Source organism: Scheffersomyces amazonensis (assembly GCF_036850825.1).
Source record: "Scheffersomyces amazonensis strain UFMG-HMD-26.3 chromosome Unknown RJT21scaffold_2, whole genome shotgun sequence".
NCBI classification, from domain to species: Eukaryota; Fungi; Ascomycota; class Pichiomycetes; order Serinales; family Debaryomycetaceae; genus Scheffersomyces; species Scheffersomyces amazonensis.
The window spans coordinates 155,094-170,192 of NW_027042742.1; the positions used below are offsets into that span (position 1 = coordinate 155,094).

The 15,099-nt window shown below is 32.6% G+C and overlaps 7 protein-coding genes across 7 annotated transcripts; 1 reads left to right on the plus strand and 6 right to left on the minus strand. All coding sequences in view use genetic code 12, as the record gives it.

Annotated features, from left to right (window-relative positions):
- Window positions 1-634: 634 nt before the first annotated feature.
- Window positions 635-5,410, minus strand: RJT21DRAFT_1704 (uncharacterized protein; the record flags this gene model as incomplete). The annotated part of the gene is made up of 3 exons (XM_064883541.1): window positions 635-3,136; window positions 4,097-4,346; window positions 4,848-5,410. 3 exons carry the CDS (start codon window positions 5,408-5,410, stop codon window positions 635-637), a joined length of 3,315 nt encoding a protein of 1,104 aa, XP_064739039.1.
- A 1,430-nt stretch (window positions 5,411-6,840) lies between these two features.
- Window positions 6,841-7,209, minus strand: MRP17 (mitochondrial 37S ribosomal protein bS6m; the record flags this gene model as incomplete). Its single annotated transcript, XM_064883542.1, has 1 exon — window positions 6,841-7,209. The coding sequence occupies one exon, from the start codon at window positions 7,207-7,209 to the stop codon at window positions 6,841-6,843; it is 369 nt and encodes a 122-aa protein (XP_064739040.1).
- Window positions 7,210-7,470: 261 nt separating this feature from the next.
- On the plus strand, window positions 7,471-8,179 carry MET14 (adenylyl-sulfate kinase). The gene has a single exon (XM_064883626.1). The coding sequence runs from the start codon at window positions 7,525-7,527 to the stop codon at window positions 8,122-8,124; it is 600 nt and encodes a 199-aa protein (XP_064739041.1). The 5' UTR covers window positions 7,471-7,524; the 3' UTR covers window positions 8,125-8,179.
- VPS2 (ESCRT-III subunit protein) lies at window positions 8,180-8,983 on the minus strand. Its single transcript, XM_064883625.1, has one exon. It carries the CDS (start codon window positions 8,938-8,940, stop codon window positions 8,236-8,238), a length of 705 nt encoding a protein of 234 aa, XP_064739042.1. The 5' UTR covers window positions 8,941-8,983; the 3' UTR covers window positions 8,180-8,235.
- Window positions 8,984-9,138: 155 nt separating this feature from the next.
- Window positions 9,139-10,237, minus strand: IFG3 (Ifg3p; the record flags this gene model as incomplete). Its single annotated transcript, XM_064882969.1, has 2 exons — window positions 9,139-10,153; window positions 10,215-10,237. The coding sequence occupies 2 exons, from the start codon at window positions 10,235-10,237 to the stop codon at window positions 9,139-9,141; spliced, it is 1,038 nt and encodes a 345-aa protein (XP_064739043.1).
- FET33 (putative oxidoreductase) lies at window positions 10,163-12,368 on the minus strand. Its single transcript, XM_064883627.1, has one exon. It carries the CDS (start codon window positions 12,243-12,245, stop codon window positions 10,365-10,367), a length of 1,881 nt encoding a protein of 626 aa, XP_064739044.1. The 5' UTR covers window positions 12,246-12,368; the 3' UTR covers window positions 10,163-10,364.
- A 49-nt stretch (window positions 12,369-12,417) lies between these two features.
- Window positions 12,418-14,262, minus strand: KRE62 (Kre62p). Its single transcript, XM_064880991.1, has one exon. It carries the CDS (start codon window positions 14,119-14,121, stop codon window positions 12,493-12,495), a length of 1,629 nt encoding a protein of 542 aa, XP_064739045.1. The 5' UTR covers window positions 14,122-14,262; the 3' UTR covers window positions 12,418-12,492.
- Window positions 14,263-15,099: the final 837 nt, after the last annotated feature.

The following is a 15,099-nucleotide window of genomic DNA, read 5'->3' on the forward strand; positions in this document are numbered from 1 at the left end:
GTCGGGTTATAAGAATAAAAATTAAAATTTTAATAAAAATCGGTCCATTTCTACAATATATAATATATTATTATTATTAATATGAGACCACCTAACCGACATGGGCAGGCTTTATTGATTTGCCTGACTTTATGCCTAAAGTAATTATAATTGACATGTAACAAATCACAAAATAAAAAAAATGGTTCCACTTTTCTCGCAAATTTTTTTGCAACGATGGGCCGCACCTGCCTAATTAGGTAATGGTGGAGGGAGGGGACGGGATGGAATTCATTGTTACATAAAAACAGTGGGAGGGTGGGGGCATGTTGATTGTTCGACATGTGAACCATATCAGAATGCATATTAGTTATTAGTAGGTAGAAAATTTATGACGAGTGGATGCAAATGCAAATGTGTAATTTTTACTGGGCGCAGTCACTCGTAGAGTTACTTAAATAAGCCAACAATTTATTCCTAACCATAAAAATTAGAGTTAGTATTAGAATTATTTAATTAACTTAACTTAAACGGATTTAAAGTTAGTTTTAGACTTATTATTTTCGTTTACGTTAATTCTAATAAGTATTTATTATTATAATGTTACAAAGCATGAGATATTTAATTTAATATGTAAATGCATCTAGTGTGTTAATTATGAATTACTTGTAGTAGTAATTGCATAATGCTGTTGATGAGAGAATTTAACGGCAATTAGTATAATTCCAAGAGCAATAGTAACAAATTTATACTTTAGACCATCATCTACCAACAGATCTTTCTTCTTTCTTCTCTTCTTAACCGAATTAGCTCCCAACACTAAATACTTAACATGATTAAACATCCCTGTTAAAAGTTCTTCTTCTGATGAATATTCCTCTTCCTTGACTATGTCATCATCCCCATCCCCATCCCCATCCTCATTATCATAATCTTCATCATCTTCATCATCATCTTCACTTAATGTAGATGAAGAATATCTCTTCTTTTCAAACACTTGCGAGGTATGTTTCCTTAAATTTTTAGAATTTGGATGATCATTTGAACCCGCATTATCTTTTTCATCACCATCATCAATATCATTAATGTCTTCAAAGTTTAAATAAGTATTCAATCCATTAGAAAATATCCTAGTTCCATATCTTTCATTATGTGTAAGAAATCCATAATCATCTTCATTAATGCTAACATCAAAATCATTTTCATTATTATTCTCATAAATATTAAATAATTGTTTTGATAATGGAACCATTCCAATACCAATAACTCCTTCATGAATCCTATCCCCAGTCATGCCATTAACATGCTTAGAACCAGATCCAATCTTTCCATTATTCTTAGCCTCTTCTTTGTTCAAATTACCATAGTTTTTTGATAGAATGGCATTAATGGATACTGATCTTAATACTCGCTTCTTTTGAATTAATAATTCTCGAGATCTTTCGATTAATTTAGCATCAGAATATTCAATAGCTTTATTTCTTAAAGACATTGCACTTTGTTTCTTGGTTAATTTCTTAATATTCTTCTTTTGTTTTTGTAATTCAAATCCAATATATGAAAGTAATTTCTCATTATGTAATTTCAAGGATTGTAATTCGAATTTTAATTTCATTATTTCTTGTTTGGTCATATCACTTGTGAAATTATCCAACATTATTAATGATGAACGTTTTGATGATGAATTAGTCATTATTGAATGTCTTTTGGATTCGAATCCAGATGTATTCCCATTTAATGCTGACAATGCACTTTCTCTACTTTGATCTTGTTCCATCAAGGTACTTGTATTGAATGTATGACCATGTTCTGGAACAGTCGCACTTCTTAATTGAGATTCAAGTGAAGGTTGTTGTTCAAATTCAACTTTTATGGGTACTATATCATGACTATTATACCGAGTATGATGAGGTTTGGATGTAGAATAACGTTTAATGGTAGGAGATTTTGGTCTCTGTCCATTATTATTATTTTCAGAATTATTTGATGCAAGTAAAGAACTATTGGCAAGCTTTAAAGGAGATAATACAAATTCATTATTATTTAAAACAGGTGAAGCTGTCTTTAATTTTGATGGTAAAGATTGCCTTTTCTTATCTTTTGATTGAGGATCAGGAGAAGGCGGAAATACCGAATTTGATGGAGGTAATGGGAATTGAAATTGTTGAGATACTTCAATTGATTCCTCACTATTAAATTCTTGTTGTTGCTGTTTAATTGGTGATGAATGTTGTATTTCATCGGCCAAATAGAGACCGTTTAAGTCTTCAAATGGTAGGGGTTTATCGTAAGTTTCATTATTATTATTGCTATCGTTATTGTAGTTGATATTAGATTGAAACAAAATACTGTCATTATTAACATCTTCTACATAATCTTCATCATCAAGCTCATCATCATCATCATCTGATGTTAACTCATGCATCGTATGAATAGTATTTACAATTTGACTAATTTCACTATTTTCATGAATTAATATTGAATTTTCAAATACTTGCTCAGTTTGAGCCAATTGATTATTAAGTAATTCATTTTCTTTAGTTAAGAATTCTATTTGATCCATTAAAACCAATTTAGAATTCTTTTCTACTTCATAATTACTTTCCAAGACTCGGAAATCTCGTTGTAATTTCTCAAATGATTGATCTGCTATAGGAGTAGTTGTTAGAGTTGTTGTTGAAGATGAATCATCCTGAGATTTTTTTAAATCAGTTAAAGTTGTTGATAGTTTAGTTTGTAATTCTTCAATATATTGTTTATAGAATTGAATTTCTTGTTGTAAGAAATCATGATCTTTCCCATGATCTGATTGGATGGTCTTTATATATGATTCATATTCTTTTAATTTATCATTTTGTTCTTGTAGTGTTATACTCTTTGAGTTTAATTCTGATTCTAATTGAAGGAAATCATTTTGTACACTATTATTTTTAAGGACAATATCAGCAAATTGACGTTCCAATTTGCTGTATTCACTTTGTAATTGTCGGAACTCATCACTATCTACCATTTTCCTAATGGGAGATCCAGTTAATGAAGTTTTTGTACTTGGACTTGGTGATTTATTATAATTTTTATATAATCTTAATGGGGATGATGTAGACTTATTGGTATTAATGGAATTAATTTTAGTATTGTCGAGTTCTGCATTAATGTTCTGTGTTAGTAATGTAAACCCTTTATCATCCTTCAGATAGTAATTACTGTCCATACTATCAGTGATTTTGATTAGTGGATAAATAATTAGTTTTCTATATTGGCCAAGTAAATGTAAACAACGTTCTCGGGCTATTTTTTTTTTTTTTGGTTTGGTTCGCGAAGGCTGTTTGTGTCAAACCAAAACAAAAGAAGTTAGCTGTTACAGAGAACGGAGAGAAAGTGGCAAGAGAAGGAGAATGAGAAAGTGAGAAATTGAGAAAGCGAGAAAGTGAGAAAGGTATAGAAATGGCGGGCTTTGACTGTATATGAGCAGAGTTGTAACTTAGTTGTAGACAGTTGTTCAGGGTTGCAATGCACAGTAGTGTAGAGTAGTAATCTTTTTGAATCACAATAGAATGTACATAGACGCAATTATTGTAATTAGTGGGGCGACATTAATAAATTAACTATACAACCTAGCGAATATCAAAACCGTTAATTGTTGATAAGCTTCTTGGCTAACCTTACCCAATAGACATGTGTCAGAGTCCGATAAAGGAACATCAATCTAGATATGAAATGATTCCCCATAAACTGGCGAATTGGAATTGATTCAATTGAGATGGTATGTCAAAGTAGCTAAGCTGCACCAAAGTTTTGGTTACTTCCTGATTAGGAAGGCAGTGCGGCTCCATACACTATCGATCGATCTCGTTTAACCCAATTGAACTAAATGTGTAGTAGTAATATCAATCAATATATTATTTTACTGATCTTATGCACTGTCCCTATAGGGACATAACTCATAAAAATAACGTCTCGATTCCATGTTACATCAAATAAGAAGTTATTAAATATTCTATATTTTCTATATATTCTAAGACAATTTCTTTGTAATATCAGCTTTATGAAGTCCACCGGATGTAATACGGTTACTCTTAAACCAAATGAAGTGGGCAAGGGAAACTAATAGTAAAACCTTTATATGACCCTGCCATAATATGGAATTTATAAATTTATTTATAAAATCAGTTTCAAGATCATAGGATAAATGTCCTTTTGAATGCTTTAAGGTAAGAATCATATCCACGATAACATAAATCATAACTAAAACAAACACCAAGGGCCTAACAAGAGGCAGAATAAATAGAATACAAATTGACCGACTAAATGCTTTTGCTGTATCACCAATTGATCCTACGGGATATGTTTTAATTAATCGCTTAGTTCTAAAATAACTAATAAATGTTAGTACATACCAACTTAATTGTAGAAATGTAAGTAGCAAATTCAATATTCCATAACTTCTCCAACTTGATAATAAACCTATAATGCAATTAAAGAGCAATAGCATATTGCTGCGAAAGAATGTTTTCGATGGCATTTTACTATAGTTCTGCAATGAATCATTATGATAATATAGAGAACCATATCCCAATGCAAATAGTAACATGAAGTATCTAATGACCACTTTATATGCTTCTGATATAATACCATCAAAATATCTAATTGCATCTAATTTTAATGATGGGTAATTGTTCTCCAAAAATAGTAAAAAGTATTCATATATATCCACAAGAATGGAAGGTAGTAAAATATAGTATATTGAAGCATTAGAAACTACTTCGAAATTGACAAGACCATCTTGGTATCTAGCTTTATTAGCGATGTAATTTAGGTAGGTAAATAGCACAATGTCTAGAATGATAAAATATCTGAGTTGTACATACAACAAATAATCTGAATATTCTAAGTGTCCATATGAACTAATGAAAGAAGTTGAAAGAGATAAATCATTAAGCGAAACATCAACAGGAGGTGCTATGAAAATACAATAAGTTCCTGTTCTTTGAACTGGGAACTGAATTTCATTCTGAATAGCGACCACTTTCCCCAAACTTAATAGTCCGTTATAAACGTTTGTTTCATAAAACTGGAAACCATTTGCCACAGATAAATTGAATATATTATTACCGTAATCGAGGACTTGGTCATACAAAACGGTTCTATTATGTGTGAATAAATCATTATAGTAAGTATCGTTTAAGATATTAGTGAAGTTAATAAAATCAGATGACTTTAATATCAAGACTGGTAAGTCTACTAAATCATAATTTGTAATTCCCTTAATTGAAATGTATGCTTCTCCAGATTCAGGTAACACCTGTATAATATCACATGTAACTCCCGTTTTCGTGATATTTCTCCCATAAAGTTGTGCACCTAATACAATATTTGTCCATAGAAGTAATCCAAGGAGGGATTGGAAATAGCCAACAAGAAAGTAACCCATTGATAAATATACATTCAAAAAGAATAGACCGTTCAGTTATAAATCTATTTCTTTCTCTATTTCCCAGAAGGAAAGTTAGTGTTTTTAAATATTGGAATTGAGGAATGTGACATAGCCTGTGAATGGCTAAAATAGCTTTGAAGGCTCCAGTATAAATTGTAAGGTTAACTGCATTTGCGCGCCTCAAAATAATAAAGCAAAAAATGCGCTCAAAAATGCGTTACCGATTTGCACCTTTTGCGTGGACGGCTTCGAAAATATATGATAAAATGAAAATCCAGTATTTTGTATACATATTTTCTTTGCTACGTATATCTGCGGCAGCAATTGCAGAAGTAACAAGTCAGTATGACATTTGTTCTCATTATCCATATCCACCCTTACTTGTAGTTTGCTTTTCAAAGCCAGTTTGGTAATTCACTGTCGGGCAACTAGATCTTCTCACCAGTGAGACAACCAAAGATTCTAATGAAGAAGGAACAATTGGCAAATTTAGTGGTTTCAAAATCCAACGTTGGCTTTATCCAATGTAAGCTACCACTCTCCTAACAAATCGATTACGATGAGGAGAAGGAATCACTGTGTATTCAATTGCTTCAGGAATCAACTTAGTTTGAAGGCAGCATGGAATGGATAGCGCTGTTTGATGTTAGCACAGAGACACTTTGTCCAATATAGTTAAACATGCAATAAATGGTTGATTGGGAGATTCTCCAGCTGGCTTACAATGGAGGATTCACTAACTTCTGGATGCTAGATAATGCCTAACATACTATTCATTCATATCACATTCTGGAAAGAATCATTGACGATCGCTCAAACAGATAAATGCTCTATCCGTTCTACAAGTCTATGTATAGGTATTACAGATTTATATGCATAACTGCTTACTTCTATATAAGTAATCTTTTAAATCTCAGAATGAGCCTATTTATATTGTACCGCATCTGTCCTATGTGACCGACATTTGTCTCGCAATGACGGCTTCAATAGAGTAAAAGCGATATACAAATGTCGTACCAATCGAGGATTGGGCGACACTCCAGTGAACTTGCTAGCTTGCAATAGAGGATTCTCTAATTACTGGATGCTATTTACTGTCTAACTTACTTTTTTCTGAAGTTACATATATGTATTCGTTCGTATCAGATACTGATAGGACCCATTGACAATCGCTCAAACAGAATTAAAACTACTTCTAACTTTACCTGTAACGTTTCTCTTAAATCCGATTCATGGAGAGCTATTAAACTTACGTGTATAATATAGAAATTGCTTTATCACAATGTCTCCAACAACGTCTACATGTTTCAAATAAATTATAGAAGCCCTTCAAGAACTTATATTAATGCAGAATGAAAAAAGTTATATGTCACACTATGTACAGAATTTAATGAACCATTATATTGTAGAATCAGTTATATTATCCCTTAAAAGTTCTTGGTTAACCCAAGAGCTGCTTGTTGAAGAGTTGAACCTGGATTTAAAGCCTTTGATGTATCAATCTTCTTTATACTAGATCTCAATATTCTTGGATCTGCTCTCAACGTTCTTAATAATTGTTCTTGTACATTGGAAGATGCATCAAATCCTAATAAAAAGTGATAACCTTGGAAATATCTTTCTTGTTCCTTTCTCATGATCTTTGGTAATGGTCTTGCACCTAAACTAGTAATATCTCTAATTATTCCTCTATTATTAAGAATCAACTTACCAATAGTTGAAACAATCTTTTGTGCTTCTTTACTTCCATTTACTGGATCCACTATACGGGTTATAGCAAACAATTCGTAATACATTATATCTTTATTCTATTATAAGTGGGAATGAACTCAAAGCTCTTTGTTTAACCTGTTGGTCTTAACCCACTGAAAACTTTTTTTTTGCTTTTCATGAAGCTTTTGTTCAGAACACACTTTTGTCGTATAGTTACGTAATCATATGACATCTAGGAAAACGGTTTGCGACAAGTTCCTTATCAATGGTCACGTGCAATGATGTAGCCACTATTATTTGACTAAGATCTTTGGGGTTCATAAATTTTTCACCCAAATCATAACTGGTAGTAATACAGCTATTTTTTTACTTTTAGAATTACATAATTACTATACAAAATGGCTACTAACATTACTTGGCACCCAAACTTAACTCATGAAGAACGTTCTAGTTTAAGAAAGCAAAAAGGTGTCACTGTTTGGTTAACTGGATTATCAGCTAGTGGTAAATCAACTATTGCTTGTGCTTTAGAACAATCTATTTTAGCAAGAAATTTAAATGCTTATAGATTAGATGGTGATAATATTAGATTTGGATTAAATAAAGATTTGGGATTTAGTGAAGCTGATAGAAATGAAAATATTAGAAGAATTTCTGAAGTTGCTAAATTATTTACTGATTCGTGTACTATTACTATAACTTCTTTCATTAGTCCTTATAAGCAAGATAGACAATTAGCTAGAGAATTACATGAAAAAGATGGATTACCATTTGTTGAAGTTTATGTTGATGTTCCAATCGAAGTTGCTGAACAAAGAGATCCAAAGGGGTTATATAAAAAAGCTAGAGAAGGTATCATTAAGGAATTCACTGGTATAAGTGCTCCATATGAAGCTCCTGAATCTCCTGAAATTCATTTAAAAAATTATTCTGGTGCATCTATTGAAGATTCAGCTGAACAAATTATTGAATACTTAATTGAAAAGAAATTCATTTAGATTCATTTAGATATACCTTTCATTTCTTCATCAACATTCTTGTAATTTTAGAGCTTATAAATAAGTTGATATAGTCATTGCACATTAATTGTATATTATAGCATAGAAAAATCATTTTTTCAAACTATCTAATCTTGCTTGTAAATCATCCTCATCTGTATGTCCACTACTTCCACCAGCACCTCCAAGAGCTTCGGCTACTCTACCATTAGATACATTCTCTTCAGTTTGAACATTAATGGCAGTAGGAGTATCCTTCAAGTTTGAATTAAGGTCAACTCCAATTTCATCAAGAACCTTACCCAAGATTTCATCGACTTGTTCATCTTCGTCTAATTCTTCATCATCTGCCATAGCATCATCAATGGCCTCATCCATGAATTCTTGCTTTTGATCCATTAAATCATTCTCTTTAGCAAATTCTTGCGCTATTCTAGACAACTGTGGCAAATTCATTGATCTATTCATTCCTGCTAATAATCTAGTAGCATCTCTCATTGAAGTGGCCATTTGTGTATTAGATCTTACCGATTGTATTCTTAATGAAATAGCTTGTAATTGGGCTTTCATAGAATTGAATTTGGTTATATAACTTTTAGTTCTAATTAAATCTTTGGCTTGAATCTTAGCACTTGAAATCTGTCCCAGTTTCGCTGATTTTTTAATATCACTTATTAATTTCTTCTCTTGTTGTTGTAACTTTGTAACTTCTCTACCTAATTCTCTCTGAGTCTTCTCCAAAGCTCTTTGATTCTTTCGAAGCCTCTCCTGTGGAGTAAGTTTCTTACCAAATGCCCATTCAAATAATTGTGACATATTGAATAATTGAACTGCTCCTTAAATAAAATATGGATTATGGTAATAATAACCAGCTTCGTCCCTCCCTGTTTTGTTCTCTTCTGCTAACTGAGCATCAAGGCTTTTACCCTCACACGCACTTACACAAAAAATATATGTTAGTAGATAAGGGTGTACTTTTTATTTTACTATATACTACACGAGAGATTAAACTACTTAAATCTTACTATCATTAAGGAAAGCTAATCTAACACCTTCAGAGGCCATACCTAAACCAGCTTGGTATCCATAACCGCTGGCTCCGTAATTATGAATCAAATATTTATCATGACCAACAAGTTCTTTCTCAATTCTAACCCCACCATGTCTACTTGGTCTTAACCCAGCTACAACTCTTAAAATTTCTAATTTATTACCAAAAGGATTCTTTTCAAGAATCTTAGGATATAAAGTAGTAGTTCTTTTAATAATATCTTCAGTTTCTTCTTTAAAAGTATCAGCAGTCCAATTATCTCTTTGCATGTATCCACCTAAAATCAATTGATCACTAGAATAAGGTCTTTTGATTATGTAAGTAGCATAATCTTCACCCCATCTCATAACATTTTCTTTGATATGAGGGGCTTTAACAACTACAACTTGTCCTCTAGTTGGATATACATTAGAATCACTAACACCTCCTAATTTATGAGATCCTAATCCAGTACAGTTGAACACCACTTTAGTTGATGATGTAAGATAAGCTTGAGTAATATGAGTTAATTTTTGTCTGCGGAAACTAACACCATTTTTTTCGAGATATGCCTTGACATTGGCTAAGAAGAAAGGACAGTTAAAGTTCCAAGATAAGAATGTAATACCAAAAGCTACTCCGGAAGGTAATTCATATGAAGGGATTTCTTTATATTCTTCCAAATAAGAAGCTAAAGAATCAATTTTTTCTTTAGATGGTTTGATATCCCAGTATTCAGTCGAAGTATATCTATCCAATCCAAATTGTGGACCACCCAAAGCCAATTGAATTTTCTTCAAATTAGTATAAGTATACTTATCATAATACAAGGTGGCAGGATCATCATCTGTAATACAAGAAAAATCACCTCCAGCATATGGTGAAGCATAATTTATAGATTCATCACCTGGTAAATGTTCAGCAATCACAGTAATAGAACTTGCCTTAACATTTCTATTTAATAATTCTAAACAGGTATAAAGTCCGATAATACCAGAACTAGAATTTATATTAGTATAAAAGTTTTTCCTAACTCTCAAACATTTTCATAGATACATACCCTACTACGACGTAATCACACATTTCCTTTACACTGGGGAAAAAGGTTTATTCGCAATTTTTCAAATAGGAATTGTACCTTTTATATATCTGAAAAATTAATTAAACTATTTAAATGAGTCAAGAAATAAATATTTATAAAACAAATAATTTACTGATTGACCGCCTCACCGTTACTGTTAAGATTGAACATAGCTGATTCATCGGTTTCTCCACAATCGGCCAATAATTTATGCAATTTTTCAATTTTATTTTCAATATTGTCGCTATTAACATCTTCCATACCATATTTGTAGATTGAAAATACCCCATATAATGCGACAAACGTGCATAATGCCATGGCGATGTAACCTTTTAAGGTAAATCCGACAGGTAATGGTGAGAATTGTACGTTTTCACCATGTAAATTTAACCATGATTTCTTGGAGCTACCAAAATTACCTGCCGCATTACCTTGGACGGGAATTTTTGCCGATTCGCAGACATTTTTATGATTGTCAATTAAAGTTTGTTTTTCCTGGGTAATTAATGGCGACTCAATTAATGTTATCGCTAAACCCTGCTCTAAATGCCAATCCACATGACAATGAAAAAACCATACCCCAGGATTTTCAGCTTTAAACCTTATTACTATATGACCATTAGGGTTTGTTTGAACTGTATCTCTAATCATAGGATATTCTGGGAAAGTGGCATTTTCTGGGTTGTAGATTAATGGTTCATCTTCATTTTCCCCAGATTTAGATTTAACTATAGTTTGAAATGTATGTCCATGTAAATGGAATGGATGCTTTCCAGGATCCATATTATTTAAAATAATTTCAACTACTTCATTAGGTTGAAGTACGAATGAATTTGTGTTGGATCCATAAATCTCTTTTACTGTACTATATTCTCCACCTGATAATACAGTCATTAAAGTAGGAACTTTTGGTGGAACATAAGATATACCGTTGAAAAGAGCGTAGGTGATCCCGTCACCTAAAACTTCCATAGTAAAATTAAGTTCTATAGTATAGTCTGGCTCAGGATATAAAGGAACCTTTTCCAATGGGATCAAATTAAACTCTTCAGCAGGATGTAAGGATTCAATTATTTTCTTATAATCATTCCCAATTGAACCTGGGAGTTCCTTAGTATTAGTATATTGTACCCAATTAGTGGAAACAAGCTGTAAATCAGAAGGAATTAAATCCAACATCTCATAATCTAAAACACATATGAATCTGTAATTTTGTTGTGGGCTCTTCTTAGCCTGAATTAAAACTGAATAACGTTGTCCAGGCGCAATATAAATTGAATCTACTTCAACTTGTTCAACATAACCTCCATCAATTTCAACAATAGTTAAGGTATGATCTTCAATATAAATGTAATGAGCTACAAATAAACCAACGTTAACGATCCTCAATAGGGTCGTTTCACCAGGATTTAAAGTCCATGTCACATTATTCGTCTCATTGAACAAAATATTTTGAGGAATTGGCTCCGCTCCAGTGGGATTGTATCTACTCATAAAAGATTTCATAATCGCTGGGGTTTCTTTATGATAGTGTTCTCCAACGGTCAACACGGAATCTTGTTGGAAATCGAATGGATAATCATCATCTTCAATAATGAAGACCCCTCTTAATCCATCACCATATTGTGAACCAGAATGGGAGTGATACCAATAAGTACCTACTTGATCTGTAACTGTGAAATTATAAAGAAAGGTTTCACCTGGAGGAATTGGACATTGAGTAACCATTTCTGGACCATCCATTGCATTGGTATCCTTTTGAAATAATCCATGAAAATGTAAAGATGTATTTCTATTTTCCAAGAAGTTAGTTAAATATATCTCAACTCTATCATTTTTCTTTACCCGTATAGTAGGATTTGGCCAATGATTATTAATACCTATCATTCGCCTATCTAGAAGTCCATCTGGATTAGCTGTCACATATGAAACATTGAAATGGAAAGTATGGGTTTCTGCTGTTATGATCCCAGCCCAGATGAAAAGCCATATGACATATATAAAATGCATAAGAAATCTACTCAAATCTTTTTCTAGAATTTTAATTCTAATACTATCAACTAGTACAAGAGAAATAAATACAAATCAAACAACTAATTCTTTGCAAATTAAATTTATATTCAAACCTTCACCTCTTCACGGTCAGATCGAGAATATAATTTTTGTACAATTTACCATCGCGGTGATAGTAAGTTTTTTTCTTAACTATATACTTTTTTCTTAACTATATACTTTATTTAACTAGAATACAAACCTTCTAAGCCGAAGGGGCTTGGCAACCATGCATGAATGAATTCCTAGGATATTTATAACCTGCTTCATTCCAACTTGTAAGATTAGAGTTGGAATAGGCATTAATATGCTTATTGATATAATCAGTTGTAGGATAATCCGGAGGATTACAAGTCATTTCTTCTTCCCCTTCTGGCTGATAAATACGAATGTAGTCAATTTCTAGTGTTGCAGGATATGATAAAGAACCAAAATCAATATTCATCCAGGTGGGTGACAATCCTAAATTAAATACCAACGACATAGGTTCTTTAGAAATATCTCTCCAACCAACATTATCTGTAGGATGGAGTGCATCACCTTTTATACCAAAAGTCTTGTTATCAGCCATAAAGAATTGAACATAACTATCTCTGTCTTTGGTTTTCCCACTACGATATTCAAACCCATATCTTTGGAAATGTCTATCTCCTGGGATATGTTGCTCGAGATTGCTGACATTTCGTAATTCTTCAAACCATGAGTTGTTTAATACTGTAGTCGACGCAATTGCTTCTTGGAAGGGAGTACCAGTATCAGGTTTCATGGAAGTCAAATTGTTATTTTCAATAGATAGATAACTATAATCGGGTCTCCACCAAGGATCAAATGGTGCAACTTGCAATGTTTGTGCTCCCAATGCCCAATCATCATATAATCCTCTAGTACCTTCAATAATATCAATCTCTGGTGCTCCCCTTCCAGTACCAATATTAGGATGGTCTTCTCCATAGCAAGTACATTTACTTAATCTTTGACCCGAAAGAAAGGAAAGACCATCTGGAGTAGATTGATTTGGGGTGATACCATAATCACATTCGTTATACGTGTAGGGCCAAAGACCATCTGTACTTGCCATATAACCTGGTCTGGCAAGATTTCCCAAACTCCAAACAGCTGGCCATAATCCCCTAGCTTGAGAATAAGAAGGCATACGAAGACTAACTTCGACTATTGCATTTTTATTGAAACAGAGTTTATTCCAGGATTGTAGCATAGAAGATATGTAATTGAGACCATTAAGTTTGAAAGCATCTAAAGTAAGTTGCAATGTTCCATTTCTTGTCCTGGCCATAAAAGGAACATAATATTCCAAATCTTGAGTTGCTTGATAATGAAGATCAACAGCTTCAAAGAATTGATCATCTCCATCATAAAATGTTCTACCTTCAGCATTGAACTCATCTGAAAATACCAATTTCCAACGTTCTCCTTCTTCCCCAAATCCATTCTTCCAACGAAATTCATTTGGTGTATCAGGATCTACCAAGTTTGTTCGAATGGCTCCCAAAGTAGGATATCTATAAGGTGAGAGTATCTCGATAACTTCAGGTGGAATGGGCGAGTATGCTTTCTTAGCAGTTGATATCAAGAAGCCAAGGGACCCGAATATTATTACTACAAATATAATGATTACTGCTAAGAATTGCCCACAATTATAATTACGGAAATATATTAAAGGATTAATATAATCCCACTTTGATTCAAATGGCTTAGGTTCTTTTTCAAACTCTAGGTCTATGTTTTTGATTTCTTCCTCATTCATCACAAAATCATTCAAATTGATATTGCCAGTTAATGGAAAGATTTCTTCTTCGAAAAATTTGTATTCCATTGCCTTCTTGGATTTTTCCTTTAAGCTTGAACTCAGAGTTGAAGATTCTGTTCTGGAACCCGTATTTGAATTTTCATGGGTAAATAATACAGTACTAGGTATTGATGCTTTTGAAGGATTTGGACTTTGATTGTTCAATAAGGGTTGTTCTCTGGGAGATCCATGAAAGTAATAGTACGGATCTTCCATTTGACATACATGCTGATTAGAATCTGTGTGTGGAAGGAAGTATCTAGAATAACCCTTGATCTTACGAGCCAAGTCCAAATTAGAAGAACCTGGTGTTGAAGAAGAATCACTATTATTTGTATTAGTGCTATCACTCTGTTGAATAATTTCAGGCGGGTTTGTTGATATGAAAGGGTGGGATATCTGATACTTCAGACTTTTTGGTTCAGCTTCCACTTGACCTGATTTCACCTTATTACCATTTTTGAAATTGATCTCAAGTATTGATTCTTCTGACAGCAGTTCCATTTGTAAAACACCTGACTTAGAGAATTGAAGTTGGGATAATTATTGATACGACATAAAGAAAATTAGAATAAGTTACCTATTTATATTCTGCCTTTGAACAAATATTTCTAATATATCACCGGGAGATGAGTTATGTAAAAATAATATTTTGAAACTTTCTTTAAATTATATTTTTTCAATAATAATTAGTTTCAATTAGGAAAGGTGTCTAAGTTATGGAAACTAAGATACCCAACACTTGATGAGTCTTTCCATATTAAAACTTATATTAAAAATAACTACGTAATAGGTCCCGGGATTCATTGTTATAAAATTTCAAGCCCGCCTGGTTTGAAATAATAAATCCAAATCCAAATCTGTTAGCATAAACTATCCCTGGGTAACCAGTTTCTTGCCCTTATTTTCTCGTTCGTAGAGTTTTTCGCAAGCATTCTAATATTTTTGCATTGTCTATTGCGTTGCAAAAAGCAGGGCTGAAAAAGAAATTCTAAAGTGGCTGCT